This window comes from Amphibalanus amphitrite, unplaced genomic scaffold (assembly GCF_019059575.1).
Source record: "Amphibalanus amphitrite isolate SeventyFive unplaced genomic scaffold, NRLGWU_Aamphi_draft 000468F_arrow, whole genome shotgun sequence".
In the NCBI taxonomy this organism is placed as follows: Eukaryota; Metazoa; Arthropoda; class Thecostraca; order Balanomorpha; family Balanidae; genus Amphibalanus; species Amphibalanus amphitrite.
Genome location: NW_024881962.1, coordinates 327,981 through 347,363, shown reverse-complemented (window position 1 = coordinate 347,363; position 19,383 = coordinate 327,981). Strand labels below are relative to the sequence as shown.

Genomic DNA, 19,383 nt, shown 5'->3' with positions numbered 1-19,383 from the left:
GGACGCGCATTACCAGGATATATGGGAAGCCATGCGGAGCATAAAAGCTAACAGCACCTATGGGGACCGTCGTCGACTCCTGGGGACCATCAACTATGATTCAACGGCATAAGCCCAGAAGCCCTAAGGCGTCATCAGGAAATGACAGCTCACATAACATAGTTCATCAGAGATGATTTTCTGACGCATGTAACACGGAAGCGTGTGCGATGCGGATAGGGAGGCAGCTTCCGCCTCGACCATGCAGCGGTAGCCCCAGCCCACAATAGCCATCGGATACAAGAGGCCACCGGGTCCGATTTCTATCGATCAGGACAGGGTGGGTACATACTACCATGCATCCCCTCTCGTCGCATCCATCCGCCTCCGACAGCCACCAGCTGGCGACGCGTCGGGGCCGGCCGGGCGGTGCCGGCTGCCCCCGGGGGTAGGTAGGTACTAATCTGTCGCCGCCGCCCTCGGTACAGCACTAATTGAACCAGTCACAAAGGATTGAGTGACCGACCGACGCACGGCACAGCGACAACAGACTGGCCGGCAGGGGACTGGGGACAATGACCGGTCAATGGGCGGACAGGGAACGGAATGGGCAATGGCCTACCGTGGCGACTTCTGGACGGTGATGCCAAACAAGGGACGACTGTGGCAATAGAAGAACAATCGACAAAAGTGCGCGATGGTGTGTGCTTGTGCAGTGCAGTGGAGATGCAGGTTTGGCAGCATAATTAATAACATTATTTTGCGACAGTTGGCATTTGGCAATGTGTAACAAAAATGATAAAATGTATATTTATTTCAAGCGATTGCGTAAATCGTTAGCTTCAAAACGGTTTGGGCGCGTTTCCGGTGCGTATACTTCTATCGTTACTCTAACATCATTACTGCAGCTTTGTATAAAACCGTATTTGAGCTCGCTCGCGTCCGTGTCCGCTTCATTACGCTGCGGCCGTAACAAACCCTCCATTCTCCACCAAACTTCAACAGCGAACCACCCACCTGGCGCCTGGCACCTTCGTTCACACGCTAGCTCGGACACAATGCCGAGGTGCGTGTTACCCTGTCACATACCAGGCTGGGCGCTGGCGAAAATGGCCCTGTCACGTGTGGCCTCCCGTTCGTGCCCGTCCTGAGAGCCCGGGTCATTCGTCCTACAACTGTTATTAGGACTCAGATGCCGGCCAATCACCTGGGGCACCACGCTTACGACACTTTTGGGCAGGGATGCGGAGCCGGAGCCGGAGTCGGAGCCGGAGCCGCCGGAGCCGGCATATTTTGCCCGGAGCCGGAGCCGGAGCCGGAGCCGTGAAACAATATAGCCCGGAGCCGGAGCCGGAGCCGGAGCCGCCAAAAAAAGGGGGCGACTCCGGCTCCTTTTTATTTTTTGAAGAGGAAAAAAAATAATTGACCTAGTTCGGTTTGACAGTACAAGGCAGTAAAACATATGGTACTTACGTCATGGGCCATCAAGTGAATGAAAAAATCCGAATATCCCCAGTATCCCACAGTACGCAAACAACTTCCTGTTTGCTCTTCCCCCCCCCCCACGTCTACTGCATCCCCAGAACATGAGGACCAGTCATCAGGTGACGGCTATTGTTTTCAAACCAGTGCAGTGGACTGCGACTCCCAGCACCGTCTCATCCCCCCTCACCCCCCAATGCAGCCGAGACGGGTGTCAGCTTACGATGGTTCACTGAACTCCGATTCGCGGCGACTGCGTTTCCAATGCCATCGCTTCCTAGCCCTTTGTTCTGCCAGTTCTCTCCGAGGTGCGTTTGCGCAGGGACGCGGTGAGCCGGTCATGGCAAAGAGTAACGCGTATAGCCAATCCAATTTTTCTTCCACCCGTATTTAATTGATTGCGTAGGGGATGTACTGAGTCGGAGCCGGAGCCGCCGGAGCCGGAGCCGCCGGAGCCGGACCATTTTACTCGGAGCCGGAGCCGGAGCCGGAGCCGCCATAACATTTCACCCGGAGACAGAGCCGGAGCCGGAGCCGATTTTTTTCTCCGGAGCCGGAGCCGGAGCCGGAGCCGTCTGAAATTTCCACGGCTCCGCATCCCTGCTTTTGGGAGCTGTTTGATCTGTCAAATGAAATGGTTTCTGAGAAGTGACGAATTATTTCGGGTCAGCGCGAACCATGAGAGCCATGTCAGAGTCGTTTCAGTTAAAGGCTAATCTGAACTTTCTGGGTTAAGGCTTTCCACTCATAATGCCCACAGGGCACAGCACGGTCATTTTTTTTTTTGTTTATCATGGCACTTTGTTGGGAGCACATAAGGGCCGTTTTTGCTGATATGTTGAAGCCGTCGGAGCCCAGGTCGTTTTCCCCAACTGCTCTCAATAGTCAAGCACATTCACTGCATAATCAGAGGGGAATTGGAAACATCGGTAGATAGAAAATGATTTGTTATGAGCTTTATTTAATCTTTAATATTTTATGGATACGTGCGTAAAATGTGGATTTTCTTGACTTTCTACTTCGTCAAAATATACGTTCAGCCATTTCTCTCGAATGGCAGCGCGGTGTATCCGTCCACTCTTCTCATCCAGCTGAACCGCAGCAGCCGGAGAGTTTTGACACCTGGACTGGCCACCGTGTTGTTCCCCTGATTCAGCCGGTCTCCGTCAGTCTCCCCTCTTCGTTTCCATGGCGACCGCAGGTGTAATAAAGCGGGATTGGCTCGCGGGGGTCTGCGTTGGCGCACGAATAGCTTCATTTTCCCCAGCGGACAGGGGAGAAGGCAGGGCGCCCGCCCCGTCCGAGAACAGATCACTGCCGGAGGAGCGGCGCGGCGGAAAGTCCAGTTACACGCGGACGGAAAACTGTATGCCTTGGGGAGCTGAAAAGGGAAGCAGTGGCCTCAGCTGGCACATACGCTCTGCTCCGTTAAAGCTCAAGTAGCTATTAGAACAGAAACTTTGGTGGTATATCCAGAGTTGCGCTCCAATGAACTTTCCAAAGACGCTATGTGGGGTGCTTTTAAAAGGGAAACAGTTGATTAATAGGCAATTATTCGCTGGCTCAACAGCTCCCTTTTATCTACACTGTTTTGGTTTACATTCATTTCACGCAAGTTTGGAAGGTAATGACTCACAGGGACGCTGGGAACGAATTAAACGCCCCTTTAAAAATACGGCGTCGTAGACTTAATGCCTCGTGAATTATGGGCCAATAAGCTTACCAACATGCTGGGATGATATGTTTACGACTTTACAGGCAGCTCCATTTTCAAGACTTGCACTGCTTTACAACAAAGGTCGATATAAGGCGATGCAGGCACAGGCACCATTTCATTATCAGGCTGTTTGCATAACTTATTACCTATCTGTAAGCAGCTATTAGACAGACGTGCCCTCCGTCCCTTGTGGCTAAACAATTACCAAACTCTGTCACTGATTGGGGCATCGACCATTGCCCCGTGGCGAGGACAGAAAATACATCTCTTACCCCGCGTCGGGTTCTTAGGCGAATTACCACAAGTTAGTTAAATCACATCACACATAAAGCTCAGCGTAGTCTCATGTGACTCACCTCACCGTCTCACGTCTCGTTGCAGTGCAGACGGATGGCGTGTTTGGTCCGTGGTCTACATATTCGATCCGTGGTCCGCGGCCTATTTAGTGCCTAACATGTCTCGCTTCAGTCCGGGCATACGGCGACTTTGGTCTTTGGTCTTGTCACCTACCTCGCGCTTCGTTGCAGTGAGGACCGACGGAGGGTTTGGCCCGTGGTCTATATGGTCTCTAGTGACTAAGCTGTCTTGTTCCAGTGAGGACCGACGGCGGGGTTCGTCAGTGGTCTATTATGTAGTCTCTAATGACTAGCCTATCTCGTTGCAGTGCGGACCGACGGCGGGTTTGGTCCGTGGTCTCCATGGTCTCCCTGTCGGACCAGCTGTGGGGCCGCCTCCAGCGTCCGGTATCGCTTCTGCAACTCTCCTCCGCCTCGCAACAACGGTGCCTACTGCCAGGTACTGTAAATAACCCCAGCTCCCGGCACCTGGAGGGCGGGAACAGAAGTCGTCAGCAGGTTTATTCAGTCAGTTTCAAGGCCAAGTGTTTTAATCAATGAACGATCTATGAGTTCAGCCGTGACAGAGATGTGCACTGTGCAGTGCAGGATGCTGGCGACTTTTTCGCTCATCTCTTTTTTTTTTGTTTAGTTATCGCGACAGAGCATCATTGAGGATGTCAGCGTAGCACATCGGTTGGGATATTTCTGACACGTCGCCGCTAATATCATGACGTCACTCGTTATCGTAATGCGGTCATAAGTCTCTGCCGCAGACCAATAATGCACCCTGTTGCTTCTCAGACGTTAACCGTTATTATTTTAAGTTATTAAACACCGACACTAGCATCACAAAATAAGACATTCAGCACACTTACCTTTCAGATCTAAGTTCAACCAATCTTACGTAAACCCGCCCTCTCTCCTTCGGCAGGGTGAGGGGATCCAGGTCCGTCGGTGCGCCCTCCCGCCGTGTCCCACACCGCCGGTGACGCTGTCTCCAGTCCAGAAGGCGTACGTCAGTCCCACCTGTAGGTGTGGATGTGACGTGGTTCTCTCCAGAGGGCAGAACTACAGCGTGGCGGCAGCGACAGGTCGCTGTCCGGCCGCCAGCCTCTGGAGGTTTGAGGTGAGGGCGAAGGGAGCGGATGAATGGGGAAGTGGGGTGATTGGACGGGCAGGAGATGCATAGCGGGTGTGACATGAAGAGGGTGCCATGGCGGCAGAGGGTACGTATGTTTGCTGAGGGCATACATATGCTTGCTATTGTAATGTACTGTACTGATGTTTGCTGTAATATTAAATGCAACATTGGATATAACGTCCGATGCAGTCACCAAATCTAAGGTAAAGCTGTCATAATGTGTGAAAGCACACACATTTCCCTGCGCGACTGTATACTCAGAAGGAATCTCACATAAGTGAACCCGTTCTCTCTTAAACGTCATATTGCTCACATTTCTACGAAGCGATGGAGACCAGTTGCCCTATTCAGAGCACCCCATCATGTCTGCAACTCTAACCTGATTGCATGCATCTTTTTCAGACGACCGAGGGTAACGTGCTCTCTCTCCACGTCTCCTACTTCCTGCTCAACACCAGCTCGGAGCGACTTTATGCGCGCGACGGACCGTACTCCAACTCTGAGCTGCTGGTGGGTGGACGCGGAGCGGCACTACCGCCACCTGTGGTCAGCAGCGGGAACTTCCTGCTGCTGGAATACATTGGAGGACCGGCGAGCGCCGCACATCCGGCTGGAGGGTTCCTGGCGTCAGTGGCGGCTGTTGGTGAGAAGAACATCGGCAGGATATTGTTCTTAAACTCAGTGCAAGCCACATTAATTTTCACCTATGCAATGACAGGTGCACACCTGATTCGTTGTTTATTGCACGCACGACTGTTACTTCGGGGACACGAGACCGTAGTGCACTGTTTATGTTTTTGGGCTGGTGGTTCAGCCCATGGAGGCAATCAAACGCCCCGTCGAACACAAGCGTACGACCTCATAACGATAACTCCTATAATACCACTAAAACTTACCGCTGACGGAATGCGGATGCAGTGGCCATCGCGTCTATATAACTTACCAGCGTGCTGTTTATGTCGCTATTTCCTCACTGGCGCCTCCCTCTCCCGCAGCGTCTAACCGGAGTGGCGGCGTCCAGCTGGCGATGGCTGGATCGAAGCGGCCCGGCCTCCCCACTGTCGGAGTCCTCTCCATCGCCCTCCTGACCGTGATACTGGTGGTACTGCTGGGGGCGGCCTTTTACCACGCCTGGCAGGCCCGGCGAGTTGCCAGGTCACATAGGTCAGACAGAGCGCTGCGGAGTCGAGAGAGAGAGAGAGAGAGAGAGAGAGAGAGAGAGAGAGAGAGAGAGAGAGAGAGAGAGAGAGAGAGAGGGGGGGAAGGGTCGTACACATGTAGGGAAAGGGCAGTTCAACTCGATAGCCTTCTCAATGCTCATTCAAGGCGGGTGCTGCAAGGATGATGGATACATTTAAAACATTGAACTTTTTTATAGGATACACTGCCATATGCGTAAATATTAGACGTAGTGCGTAAAATTCAACAGCAGACGATATCCGTGCATGATACAAAACAATACATCAATCTGCATCAACTCAAGACCCCTTTCCCCTACAGCCCTGAAACTGCATGCCCCGATCCAGCTGAGAGCTCACCATCTGTCTCCGTTTTCAGCTGCGAGTCACTGTTCAGCAGTGCTGACGATGCCGACGGCGGTGGTGGCGGCGGCAGCGGCGGCGCCGGCTGGGCATCTCTCCACACCTCAGTCACCTCCATAGCAGAGTCTACGGTGATTCTGCGTCTGCGTCGTGGCCCGAGGAGAAAACGACCTCCTCTTCGCACCTCGAGCTGTGACCGTCTGCTGGCGGCGGACTGGCATCGCTCGAGCAATGCCTCGGCGGGGTGTTCCCTTCCCAGCTCTCCTGCCACCGAGAGACGGCGCCTGGCCGCACGAGTCAGCCGCCTCGCGGGGGATAAGAGGCCAGAGGCGATTCCTCTCAGCTGTCTGAAGTCGACCAGGTGTCGCTCGCAGGCGCTAGAGAAGAGGTCTGAGGCAGAGGACTCGCCCGAGTCAACTGAGAAGTACCGACCTCACACCAAACCAGCGTCAAAGCGCTGGAAGGACCGAGAGAACCGGCGCCGTCTGCTGGTTCGGTCAGAGTCAGCCGACACGCTGAAACCCACCGTGTCGGAGTCAGCGCTGAGCTCAGCAGTCAGCTCAGCGCTCAGCTCCGCGTCGACCGCCGCGCTGAGCACGGCAGACCAGGAGCTGGAGCTGGACTACTACGACTACCACATGGCCAACGCCTCACTCGCTCCCGGATCCATCTTTGGCATGGACCCTCTGCAGCTGAGCTTGTGCGCGTACGACTTTGACGTCACACCCACCGAGGAGCTGGAACTGGGAGAGATGAGTGAGCTGGGTACCACTGAGGCCACCCAGGTGACTGAGGTAGCTGCAGAGGGTGCTGCTACTGATGCTGAGCTCACGGAGCTCACAGAAGTGGCGGAGGAGGTGACCGATAGGACGGAGGTCGGTGATGATATTCAGTTCGCTGATGACACAGACGATGAGGGAAGTCTGAAGGACGAGCATGACTCTCCAGCGAGTGTTTTGGAGGATAAAGAGTGAAGTGTTGAGCTGGTGAGTTGAGATACTTTCGGAGATCTCACAGGTGCGCGTGTGAGGTAAGAGCCGAGAGGCAAGTAGCACTGTGTAAATGAATAGGGTTGACGTTTGACAAGGATATGTATGTGATGTGTGTGGAAGCTAAATGGAGCACCGATCATATACAAGCTGTGGATGTGCGCCACTCGTAACTTGCGTTGCGAATGCAGTTCACCAAACGGCGAACTTCATATCAGTAGAAAGTGAATGGACACATATCACTTAAAAGTGCGTGCGATTTGCTACATTGAAAGACTCTCGTTCATTCTCTGATAGCCAGAGATAGAACCATTTACAAATGAGATCAAAGATCCCCAGGGATATCATGCAGTGCAATATACACCATGACCTCTTAGAGCTTTAATTACCAAAAGATCACTCGCTTCGCTTGTTTGTTTTGTTAGGGCTGTGATGGTTTCGACGCCGCCTTGGAACCTTCTATATGTGTAGATATGTATGAAGTTAAATGCATTGGTTTTTGTATCAGCTCTTCTCTAAGCCAGTTACGTCTGTATGCATATTGTATAGATAGGTGGTGTGTATTATCAGTTGCAATCGTTGCTCATTGTTTCTAGTCAAACTGGTCATAAGCTGTTGCACTCACATCTTATCTAAACAGGCAAATTTTGCTATGAGCGCTATGTATCTACGAGCAGTAACTACTCGTATTTTCACATCAATGTGTTCCAATGGATAAGATAATAAGATATCAACTGCCCAAGTTGCCTAAATCGCCGAAGGGCGAATCGTAATCGTGAATTTCTATGTGTATACGGTTGTGCTGCAATGCAATAAATGTTGCTAAAAACTTTGTGAAACGTCCTGCTGCATCGTGATGAAGCGGAATTCGAAACCTCGAGGCCTGAGCCTTCTCCAATCCAGGGCCCCTAGAACCGTGATGACTGATGAGCCTCCCCGAACAATCACAGACCAGACACATGTTATCACAAAGTTTATTCGCGCACTATACGAAGACTACCCTTGACATTGGACCAGCATGGCACGGTTCACTCTCACAACCCGTCGCAGACTCTCTGAAGCACCACTGACCGCGTTCACACGCACCATATCGTCTATATACACGGGCAGAGCGCGCCGGCCGCCGCCCCCCGGCCTCCATATCGGACAGAAAGCTCGGCTGCTGGCAGAGTGTCAGCACTTTTCGCTCGTCCCAGCCGCCCTGGTCACCCCTCAGTGTCAGCCACAGACCAGGGACTGGCGACGCACGAGCGACGAAAGTGCTTAGGCTGGCACCCGAAAATGATGCAGTGAGGCTCGAGTGAATGAGATTAAAATAATGATAAAGATAATGCCTCATAGAAACAGTCGACGGCTGGAAACTAAGCTGCAGGTAAGAAAGCAAGTGACAATAGATTCTTCTCAGATAAAATAAATGAGTCACGATTCTAGAAACCACACGATGGGGGAACTGCCGTCTTGCATACAATTCTTTTCAGATTGTCACCGATTTAACATTCATCTACCAAGCTGGCAAGTTCATACAAAAGAGCGAACTCCAGTTTCCAATTCAGTAGCTAAAACCCATATTCAACACAGCAGACTGCAGTCAGCGTGACATTGGCAAACGAAAATCAAGATATGGTCGGGTGGCAACGAAGTGAACGGCATCTGCTACTGATGATTCGCTAGCTTCATAGTCAACCACAGCATCACACAGAGGTAGAACCTGCGACTGACTAGAGCGACAGAGGAACAAAATCCCAGCAGCGACCTACTTGGAACCCAACGGACCCTGCTCAGCCCGGTGCGAAGAGATCACTGCTCACCGATCATCACGAAGTCCGTACCAGTACCCGCCTCTCCGTCACACTCTGACGACTCGCCAGAGATTCAGTGACTGCTCCCCAGTCACACTCGCTCTGGTCACCCATATCTGAGCTCTACACATTGAGTGTGCATCACTGGTGGCCCACGGAGCCGTCTATGTACAGAGAGAAGTGCTCCGAGTCTACCGTCTAATGCAGCTACGTGCGAACGGCGCTCCAGCCGTCTCCCGATCGGAATTTGGCGCTCCCAATGATATTGCGGTTCATTTTGGCTACGCCACGCCGGCCTGAGTGCAACGTGATAGTCATCAGTTATCTAAGGCTTTCGAGCTCAAATGAAATAAGCTCTCTGATCTCGTGATGCGAGGCTAGGCCGCCTGTTTCGACGGGGTAGCTTTCAGCCCAGCCACATCATCATCAGCGGCCCGCCCCTATCCAGTGCAGGGTTGAGCAACATCGCACCAATATATCTGCCGACATTGTGAGGCGGCGAGCGGATCGATCAGAGCGCGTCCATCACTTCCCCCGGGGACGCTTCACTTTTCACAACGCGTCCGAATCGGGCAGAGCACGGCCGGTCCCCCGCGCACTGACCACAAAGAACCAAGGTATCCATCGACCCGAGACCATTGTTCATCCACGGCCCGAGCCCTCCCGATATGGCAGCCCGACTCGGTGAGATATGGCAGCCCGACTCGGTGAGATATTGCAGCCCAAGTCCGTGCCAGAGTCGCTCGGGCGCCGCCGCCGCGCCGAGCCCAGTGTCGTCGAAGCGATCTCCTGAGCACGTAAGGACGGCATGGCTCTCACCAGAGACTCGCCTTTTCGGTACGCGTCGGCCCTAGTTGAATCGCGAGGCGGAATTGCACCCGTACACCCGGAACCGGCTGGTTACTGGAGCAGGGCCGAGGGAGGGAGAACCGAGAACCCAGCCGGCCCAACGAAACTGACGAGATACTAAGAGATGATACCTCATGAGACTTAGGGAATGGATTGATTTTTGATGAAAGAAAAATGAAAACAAGATGATTGTCTTCTAGTATGGGGTATGGGCTTATAGTTTTGTGTTTTGGATATCCACTACCGGAATTGGTTCATCATTTCCGAGCGATTGGGACAGCCGTCCAGCTCCCAGTAGTACCGTATTCGGGACGGGAAGGTGCGAGAGTGCTTCCTACGAGCGAAGACCAGGTTGGCACGTGTCTCGTCTGAGACGTCACAGGAATGGTTGCAGGGCGGCCACCACCGCCACCGTATTGGCCGCGATACTCATCAGCCACAAACGCTGATGATACGACTCAACACAACGCAGATTTTCCCAACAGTGCTACAGCACTCCTAACCACGCGCTCTCACAACGACTGCACACACAAACACACACTCACTTGGCGCAAAAATAGCTCGAACAAATAACAACCAGCTGGCTAAAAAAGAGCACCTTTCAGTCCTAGCACGGACCGGTCCCTTTACCACTGACTTTGAGCACGTCGCACCGCCGCCGCGCGACAGCCACCAGAAGCTGTGGTTGGTGCAGCGGCCGCGCGGTGGCGCTAGGCGTCCAGTATGGTCATCTTTCTGCGGGCGGGCGGCGGCGGCGGCTGCAGCACCCGCTGCCGCACGTCCGGCGAGCTCCACGAGAAGGCGCTGCTGAAGTCGGTGCCGAAAGGGTCGGCGGAGAAGCCCGGCTCGCCGTTGTGCCGCGCGTGCTGGCGGGACTGGCGCAGGCGGCGCCGCTTCTGGAACGTGGTGCGGAGACGGTCAGAGGCCCGCGGCGGCGGCGGCGAGCGAGTGATTGAGGACAACTGGGGATTGAGTTGGTTCGTACGAGATTGGCATCGATCGAGGTCCAATAATAGTCTTCAGCGAGTTTTTCGCTGAGCGATTCGTATTTTACAGTTTGGGCTACCGACATAACTTTGAAAGTTTGAAGTGTTCGAAATCTTCATAAGTGTCGTTCAAAAATACAGCTATTTCACGACAGTGCTAAAATCAAAGCTGAAATTGATTTCACATATCTACATTTAAAAATTCACAACTCAAAATTACAAACGAAAATCAGATTAATCTAGTCTATGGCTTTTTGACGAAATAATGAAACGAATAACCGCAGTTATAAACAATGGAAACATAAACAGCTTTGTACAAATAGATTCATCAGATTAATTTAAGCTCAGCCGCGGTGATGCATGTTACATCTTCCGCTGCATCCGGGCAGCGTGGTTCGTTAGTTAGCTATCACTACAGACTACAGGCACGTTCCGCTACCCCAAACGCGGCTTCAACCGAGCTGGCTGGTGCCGTATGTTACACAATTCACAGCATTCGATGTGTAGGTGTAGCGGTTCGGTGCCAGCCGTCTGTTATGTACAACTCCAAACTGAAGCGCACGACTCCAACACCGCTCATCCCGGCAGGCAGACCGCACTAGAATCACAGACGACAGACAGTCCCCCTCGTATATACAACCCGCTCACTCCACAAAGCTGCCGTTCTCGACTCATAGCCGTCCCGGCGCGCCAGCCGGCTCCGCTCACACTCTGTACAGGCAGGCACACCACTGGAAGCGTGTCATCAGACCTACGCAGCGCGCCTATGGATGAATCGAAGCGGTGTCCTGCCGCTCGAAGCGCCGGCGAGCATCACCCGCGAGGAGAGCTAGGTCAGAGAGGCGGAAGACTGGCACGCGTGCAGTGGTGTCACCAAAGGAAGCGATAGCTGTGTGAGCGGCAGCATCAGTAGCAGTGTCAGCGGCATCATCAGCATCAGAGCAGTATTGCAGAGGCGGCCGTGTGATGCTCAGCGGTGGAGGCAGTGTCAGCAGTGAGGGCAGTTTTACGAGCAGGCAGAGCGCGGCAGTGTGAGCAGCGGAAGCCAGACAGAGAGAAACAGAGAGAAAGTGCGACAGACGGTCAGCGGGCCGGCGGTGTGGCGGACCTGCAGGGGACTCAGGTTGCCGGCTGTGGCGAGCCGGACCGCCGCCGGGGGGTCGCCCTCGGACGCCTTCGGGGGCCGGCACTGTCGGGGGGCGCCGTGTCAGAGGCTGGTGTCACACACCGTGTGTCAGAGAGGGTACAGGTCACAGGAGGGCGGCGAGGGCGGCGAGGGTGCAAAGTGCATACACAGACGCTGGCAGGGATGAACGTAGACGCATCTGCTGTAAACATGAGTTGAGTCAATAGGGGAGAGCTGGCAAGGATTATGAGCCAAGTCATCGAAAAGTGGTGACAAAATGCGACATTTGGGAGCGATTATGACACTCAAGTCTCAGAGGACTTTCGATAACCAGGCCCCGTTACAAAGGCCCAATTCTGAGTTACGCCATCATGGGAAGGAGAACTAAATAGATCAAGAAACTACATTTCGCATCAAACCATCATGCCAGACTGAAACCACCATGAAGTTTTAATTGAGATGCGAAACAATGAACGGGTGCTGGAGTAGCGCATACGGCGTAGGTACAGGAGCCATCCACGGCGCAGGCCATTACCCGGCGGCAGGAAATATGATTATATTATTTCGAGCAGATTAGGAAACCATGAAAATGTGAGCTTAACACACGGCAACAAAGAATTATGAGTTATGACTTCCAGCAACTGAAATGAGAGGTTAATATTGCGGAGCTTTGATGGGATTTGATATTCCAAGAATTAATGTGAAGTGCCACGGGCTGAAAAGAAACAAACTAATTGAACGCAAAAGGCGAATTTAAGTATGTCAGTCCAGAACCGCTTCAAATCTACAGCACCGCATGTTACATAACCCATCGTTCGTGGAAAACTCCAGAGCACACATGGCGACCATCTTTCTTTACCACTGTTGCTACGTTGACATAGAGATCTTAGGTATATGCCTAGGCGTGGATATATCTATAGTTAGTCCAATTAGCCCTCGCCTTCTAATTAGACCTCACTCTTTGGTTAGTCTCAATCTTCGGTTAGCCGTAGCTCTTTGGCTAGTCCCAGCCCCAGGTTTCTGGCTAGGTGTTCTGGTTAGTTCTCACTCTCGGTTAGTTTTCGGCCTCTGGTTAGTCCCACCTCACTGCATCTCATCACACGGCGTCTCACCACTAACTGTCCATCAATGGACGGTATGTCACACAGGCGAATTGGTCTCCCACTCGAGTCCTATGAGGACCGGGGGTAGCGTCGGCTCGCGGCACGGCTCGGGCGTGTTTCGGGGCACATCAGGCGGAGCGTCCACGTCCGCCAGCAACGCCAGCCGCTTCAGGTCCGAGTCTCGCTACACAGGAGCGTCAGGGGTTCGTTCAGAGTTGGTGGTGACGCCTCAGAGTTGCTGGAGATAGGCAGAGTGCATAGGAACAACGAGGAAGGTAGACTTGGAGAGGGTAGCATGTTTGAGGGAAAGAAGAGTCGCTGACGAGGCCGGAGGACTGAACAGGTGGCAGAGGAGTAGGTGCTAAACATGGATGAGAACGTAGCAATACAAGCGACATGAATGATCATTGAACATCATACCTTAGAAAACAAACAAACACAAACCAATGTTGCATTAAATGGTCCTAAGAAATAATGGAAAAATGGGTGAATAATTAGCAAGAGAGTAGTTTTAACGAACTAAAAAAAAAAACTCATCATACCTTGAAAAGAACAAAACGAAACGTTTTTATGGAGTAGCTGGATGAAAAAAGACTTGAATCCGAGCACACAAAAAGAAAATGCGGCGAAATATAGCGGATGGCACAAATAAATGCCGTCAGTTATTGTGGCTTATTGCCTGTTTGTGAGAGCAATAACTTCACGATGAGGCATTTCATCTTGAGGGAGGAATCTTATGACCTAGACTTATTCCTTACGAGCGGCTGCCGGTGAAGAATAACCATTTCATAGTCTGCACGGGAGGTCGCTATTCCATTCTTTAGCAGGTGGCTAAACGGAACAACAGTTAGGGTATTTACACCTACCTCATAGTCAACCCCGCAAGGATGCTTCACTAAACATGTACTTTTTTGCTGCCACCAACGTAAAATGTCTTTATATAAAAAACAATGAAACAATAACCAGAATATTGGCGATAAGAAGCGTCAGAACCGAGCTAGAAGAGAACCGATCAGTCGCAGTCCCAATTAGGTTTTTGTGTCCTTTTATCCAGCGATTGCCACCAGATCTCGGTATCCATCGCCGTTTGATTATGCCCTCCCACGGCGCGACTACGTCATCGGTACTCGATCAATGAGAGTCGAGCGGCATCCGTTATATCGGCGGCACCCGGCGACCGAGACCGGTGGCAGAACATCCGGCCGCCGATCGACCGAAAACGGAACCGCCCGTTAGCTGCACCGCTGCTGCGCGTGTTTTTGAACAGGGAGGAAGCTCCTGTTAGTGAAGTGTAGCTAGAGAGGGCTAGCTGGCGCGATGGTTCTGTCAACTAGCTAATGGATCGAGTCCATCCACTATCCACTATCCACTGGCTGCCTGCTGAGTGTTACGGTTACGTATGGTGACATTGTTTATGCTGGTATTTTAACTATGCTTATACGCGGCGTCATCATTGCGAGATCGACAGAAGATCGATTACGAATACATGGGATGCGCCATTTAAACCAGAATTTAAAAAAGGTAATAATCACCTTTCCAGGGAAACAGGCTTTAACGAAATGTCCCAAATTGATTAAACTTGAAGGGAGAAATGACGTTGCCTGTCCCGCGTTTCGGAAAACTCATTTCATTTTGTGTGTAAGCACTTGTGCGACTTCTTCTGACCTTAAAGTACTGATGGTGAGAATATCATTAACATCAGTTGCGCAAGGTACGCCTCTCCAAACCCATAAGAAGATTAAACATCCTCCATCGCACGCATATCATCACTCCTTCATCCCCACCGCTCATCCACCACCTGACACACCCAAAACGCACATCTGCCACGACCCGCAGGCCCGCACCCATCCCACCCAAAGCACAGACCAGCCACTTCCCACACTCACCTCCACAGCTCCCCGCCACCTGTCCGCAGCATTTTTGGCCAGCGCCAGTTTCCGCTGGCTCCGGATCTTGTGCCGCTTATAGATGATCTCTATAATGATGAGTGCACAGCCGCCGGCGATGCCTGCCAGCACCAGTATGAACACGCCGGCCATGTTTTTCAGACCGAGCGTCGCTGGCGCCTTCTCTCTCGTCTCACACTCCTTGCGGTTTTGGAAGATCCATCGATTGTCTAGCTGCTCCATGTAGCCACCTGCGGAGAGATGTGGGCATGACGTAAGTCAAGAGTATCATTAACCTGTTGTTCATTCTCTTCAATATGGCTGCTTGAGGAAAAACGGGCCATTGGGTGTCGTTTGGCGCGACCGGCAGACACATAAAGAACACTGTCATCATCGAAGTAGAACAGTCACGATTGGCGACTGATTAGTGACTATAGTTTGGCGGCTTACGGGCTAACAAATCACTAGGTGACATGCTCCGAAAAGTTCCAGGATATTTACACATGCGTAACTATTCAGCAACAACGACAAGATGATGAGTAAGCGGTGCATCCCGGTGCAATAACTAGTTTAGAGACGACGTCACACATTTATAAAATTCGTTCTATCATCTCAACCAAAGACGTCAAACATCGATTTCTATCAACCATCACACATCTCCATCTGCCTTTCAGTAGCCCCGGGGGAAAGCCAGACACACGATGGCTCCCCATAGCCACCTTATTTATGGAGAACTTACTCTCGTGAAACTGGAGGATGGCCAGGGTCACGTGATTGGCCCATGGCGAGTCCTTTTTTAGGCCGATCCCGTAGCCGGAGCGGCCAAAGAGCTCTCCCGCCGTCACCAGGGCACAGTTCTGCGCGGCCTCGAACTCGAGTCGTGAACTGTCCCAGATGAAGGCATTTAAAGAGCTGCGAATGGAGGGCAGTGGTCAGCGTTGGGACGAGGGGACGTTTTAAAATTTCATACGGACGTGGACTCGCGTCGAATGCTTCCAATATTTAGACTTTCCCTTTAAACATGCATAAGAAGTGGAAAACAAAGACGGAGTGAAGTCGTTACCAGGTAGAATTAGACGGATAATGAATGGAGAACTGTAAATAACGAGCAATTTGAAGTGAAACAAGGTATCGGTACATTCATTCTTAGTGCAACAAACACGAATTCAGCTCACTGGCCGTAACGATATCTGAATTACGTTCTAACAAAAAAAGAGCTGATTATATGAGCATGAAACAGGCGGTCATATTACTAAAAACTGACAGAAGGCCAGCACCCCAAGATCCTCATCTGAAGCGCTCAGATCCTCAGCTGCTCCCGTTCCCTCTCAATCATTCTCACCCGTTGATGACGGCTTTGATGGCCTCCTCTGCCGAGGTGAACTGCTTCCCCTCCATAGTTCGGTACATGTTACTCAGCTCCACTTGTCGCCGAAAGTACATGTCGACCGCCGAGCCCTTGACGGTGGCGTACGAAAAGTTCTCCATTGGATTCCGCAACTGGAACCGGACAGACCGGCTCGTCAGACTCCGCGCCGCTCGCCCGACCGACGGCCGACCGCTTCAGCCGTGATTTGCGACATGCAGATGGCGCACTTTACCACGCGTTCGAGGCTCAGCGAGTGTGTAATGCGCGCCCAACACGACACGCCCGCTGCCGTGGAGGGCCGTTCGGCGAGCGCGACACCCCATTATTGTCTCAGCGAGCCGGTTCATTATACTTAATCTGGTGAATGTGTGACCGGCTTAAAGGTTAGCACCGGAGCGTGAGGCGGTTAATATTACATTATCGGCTGGTCGCTGGGTGGTGCTGGAGACATCCTGTCACATAAAACACATTACGTTACGGATACAATTTAAATAATATCCACTCTGTGCCTAACCAAGCAGCTGCTCTACGTCACAAGCCACGGTAGCTTACACATCGTCAATCCCACACATTCTCAAATAACTCTCTATTGTTGAAACAACGCCCCACACCGTGCAGCCCAGCACATCACACCATCCTATTTCCTAACATCATGGAATGACGAGCCACTATATGACGTCGTATGACGCTCTAAGACTCACCCTAGCGTCGTTGATGCCACTAAGCCGCGTCTGAGGCCTGTCGAGCACGAGGAAGGCAGCCAGGTTGGCAGTGTATGAGGCGATGATGATCATTGCGAATCCAGCCCACACCATACCCAGTACCCGGGCCGAGAAGCTACGCGGAGTGCCTGAAATTAAATGCAGAAAAGGAGGTAAAAATACCACAGTGTTGATTTTGGGTTATTGTAGTTTTATTTTTCTTTGTAAGTTGTTCCACCGGCTTCCGACTGACTTCTCTACAACTTTGGTTAGTTTGAGTGTTTTATGCGGAATGGCATGGAGAAAGAGATAACTAAGTCGTGAACCGACAATTTGAAGCGGAGAGCTTAATGAGCTGGCGATTTCAAAATTAGAATGACTGATGGTTTACATCATTCAAGGGAAGTTAGGTTCAGCTGAATTCTGATAATAATTTTTAACTAACAAATTTAGCGCCCATAGTTATGTGTGAATAGTCATCTAAAGGCCTAAGAACAAGGCTTATTCATATTTTCAGCTAGACTTCAACATACTGTAGATTCTCAACGCTTTGCAATATCCGTAGTTACCACATTCGCCGCAAGGTGGCCGACCCGCGACCCGGTGCTGGGTCGCGGGCCGGCCATCTCCTGAGGTTAACACATCTCCTGTTAAGCATCCATCTCCTGAGGAAAACACAAACTGATGGCATATTTACAAAAACCATCCCAAACCGAATAAACCTGATATAAGACCCCATCGCTAATGCTCTATGTAAATGCAACGCCTTATGAAATATTCCCGGCACGGCGGCACTCGAGTCATTTAAACGGCCGTTTCGGGAGAGCCGTCAGATGATTCGTATGGTATCCGGGGTCCCGAAATACCGTCTGGTGGCCGGTCCTTTGTATCGGGGCGGCATTAAAGTGGCCGGCGGCGCGGCGCGGCCGGCCCGGCGGCATTGTGGTCGCCGAGTGGGCCACCGCCCATTTCCGAGTGCTAATGTAACGGCAGCGGGCCACGGTCATTCGTTACCGGACACAGGAACTCGATAACGACAGGGGCTGCGTGCCGGGGCCGGACCTCGCAGCGACTCGGAGCGCTGCATCTCTCTCTCTCTCTCTCTCCTCTCTCTCTCTCTCTCTCTCTCTCTCTCTCTCTCTCTCTCTCTCTCTCTCTCTCTCTCTCTCTCTCTCTCTCTCTCTCTCTCTCTCTCTCTCTCTCTCTCTCTCTCTCTCTCTCTCTCTCTCTCTCCCTATCTCACTCTTTCCGCAGAAATGTATGCCATGCATGAATATTGCGCCATCGAATTCATTTATAAGTGTCGCTATCTTCCAGGGCAACTATGTAATTTGCCTCAAATCCTAATGTTCCAATTCTATTCATCAGATTTATTCAGAACAATGTAGGAGCAGTCAAACATTTCCACATTTCCTCATCTACACCGTTGTCGGACCTCATTAAATTAAGCAATTAACTTCTTGATGCTATCTCCCTTCCCTAACAACTTCCGCCCACGTTTCCTACTCGTATCCCCCGATCTACTCCCTTTCTCTTTCTCTCTCCTCTTCTCCTCTCCCCTCCTCTTCCCAAACGACACTCACCATCACCAATGCCGCTGTTGAGCAGCACCCCATAGGCGAACCACATGGCAGACGACAGGTTCAGCGCGTCATCCTCTGCATTGCCACTGTCCCTGCTCGCCTGACGACCGAACGGCGAGAACCGGTCGAGGAGGTAGAGCACGAGCGCCACGACGTGTACTGAGACCAGCACCAGCACCCAGAGCGTGTGCTTGAACGGCTGCAGGAAGGAGACCAGTGTGGAGGCCCGCGGTTGCTGCCGGAAGAGAGAGGGGGAGAGAGAAAGAGATGGGGGTCAGGGCATCGGTCCGTAGTCGGTAAGTAAGGTGGCAGCGAGTGCCAGCAGGGAAGGGGAGGGGTCAGGTCGGCGCATCAGCCCATAGGTGGTAAGTAAGGTGCAGGTATCGAGAGCGAGAGGAGGGAGGGGGGGGGGGGGTCAGGGGTCAGTCAGCAAGTACGGTGGTTGCGAGGGACGGGGTTGTTCCGCTGCTTTCCCTGGCGCAAAAAGCGAGATACAGTGGAGCGAGATAACAATAATTTAGCATCACTGATACAGTTCAATGGCTCGAAGTAGTAGCACAATCTTGTCAACTTTCAACACCCTGACCACCAGTCGGCATTCGTAGGCAGAGAGCGAACGTTCTATAAACATCGCAACAGGCTAATCGAGTGACCTTAGGTCAGCCCCGCGGCCGGTCAAACTGGTAACTATCGTCGTCTACCCGTCAATACGTTCACAGCAGGCCAGAAAACGAAAAGGAATTGCGGGTAAATGCATGAAATGTACCTTTTTAGCTGACATTTTGTTCAATAGC

General features: G+C 52.0%; 2 protein-coding genes across 7 annotated transcripts in view; one reads left to right on the top strand and one right to left on the bottom strand.

The window, feature by feature from the left end:
• The window catches only part of LOC122392075, a 29,664-nt gene extending 21,638 nt beyond the window's left edge, over positions 1–8,026 (top strand). The window contains exons 5-9 of the mRNA XM_043386575.1: positions 3,843–3,973; positions 4,448–4,642; positions 5,060–5,300; positions 5,653–5,821; positions 6,215–8,026. Coding sequence (XP_043242510.1) covers positions 3,843–3,973; positions 4,448–4,642; positions 5,060–5,300; positions 5,653–5,821; positions 6,215–7,172 — 1,694 coding nt within the window. The 3' untranslated portion in view covers positions 7,173–8,026. The remainder of the gene's footprint in view (positions 1–3,842; positions 3,974–4,447; positions 4,643–5,059; positions 5,301–5,652; positions 5,822–6,214) is intronic.
• Positions 8,027–8,145: 119 nt separating this feature from the next.
• Positions 8,146–19,383, bottom strand: part of LOC122392087 (glutamate [NMDA] receptor subunit 1-like) — a 99,792-nt gene continuing 88,554 nt past the window's right edge. For 2 of the 6 annotated variants that reach the window (XM_043386594.1, XM_043386595.1), the window contains exons 15-21: positions 18,590–18,824; positions 17,007–17,155; positions 16,279–16,436; positions 15,676–15,848; positions 14,937–15,187; positions 13,060–13,234; positions 8,146–10,731 (exon numbers count right to left, since the gene is read on the bottom strand). In XM_043386594.1, coding sequence (XP_043242529.1) covers positions 13,088–13,234; positions 14,937–15,187; positions 15,676–15,848; positions 16,279–16,436; positions 17,007–17,155; positions 18,590–18,824 — 1,113 coding nt within the window. In that variant the 3' untranslated portion in view covers positions 8,146–10,731; positions 13,060–13,087. Of the gene's footprint in view, positions 10,732–11,929; positions 12,011–13,059; positions 13,235–14,936; positions 15,188–15,675; positions 15,849–16,278; positions 16,437–17,006; positions 17,156–18,589; positions 18,825–19,383 lie in introns of all 6 variants that reach the window. The other 4 variants (XM_043386590.1, XM_043386591.1, XM_043386592.1 and 1 more) reach the window with 2 other exon arrangements.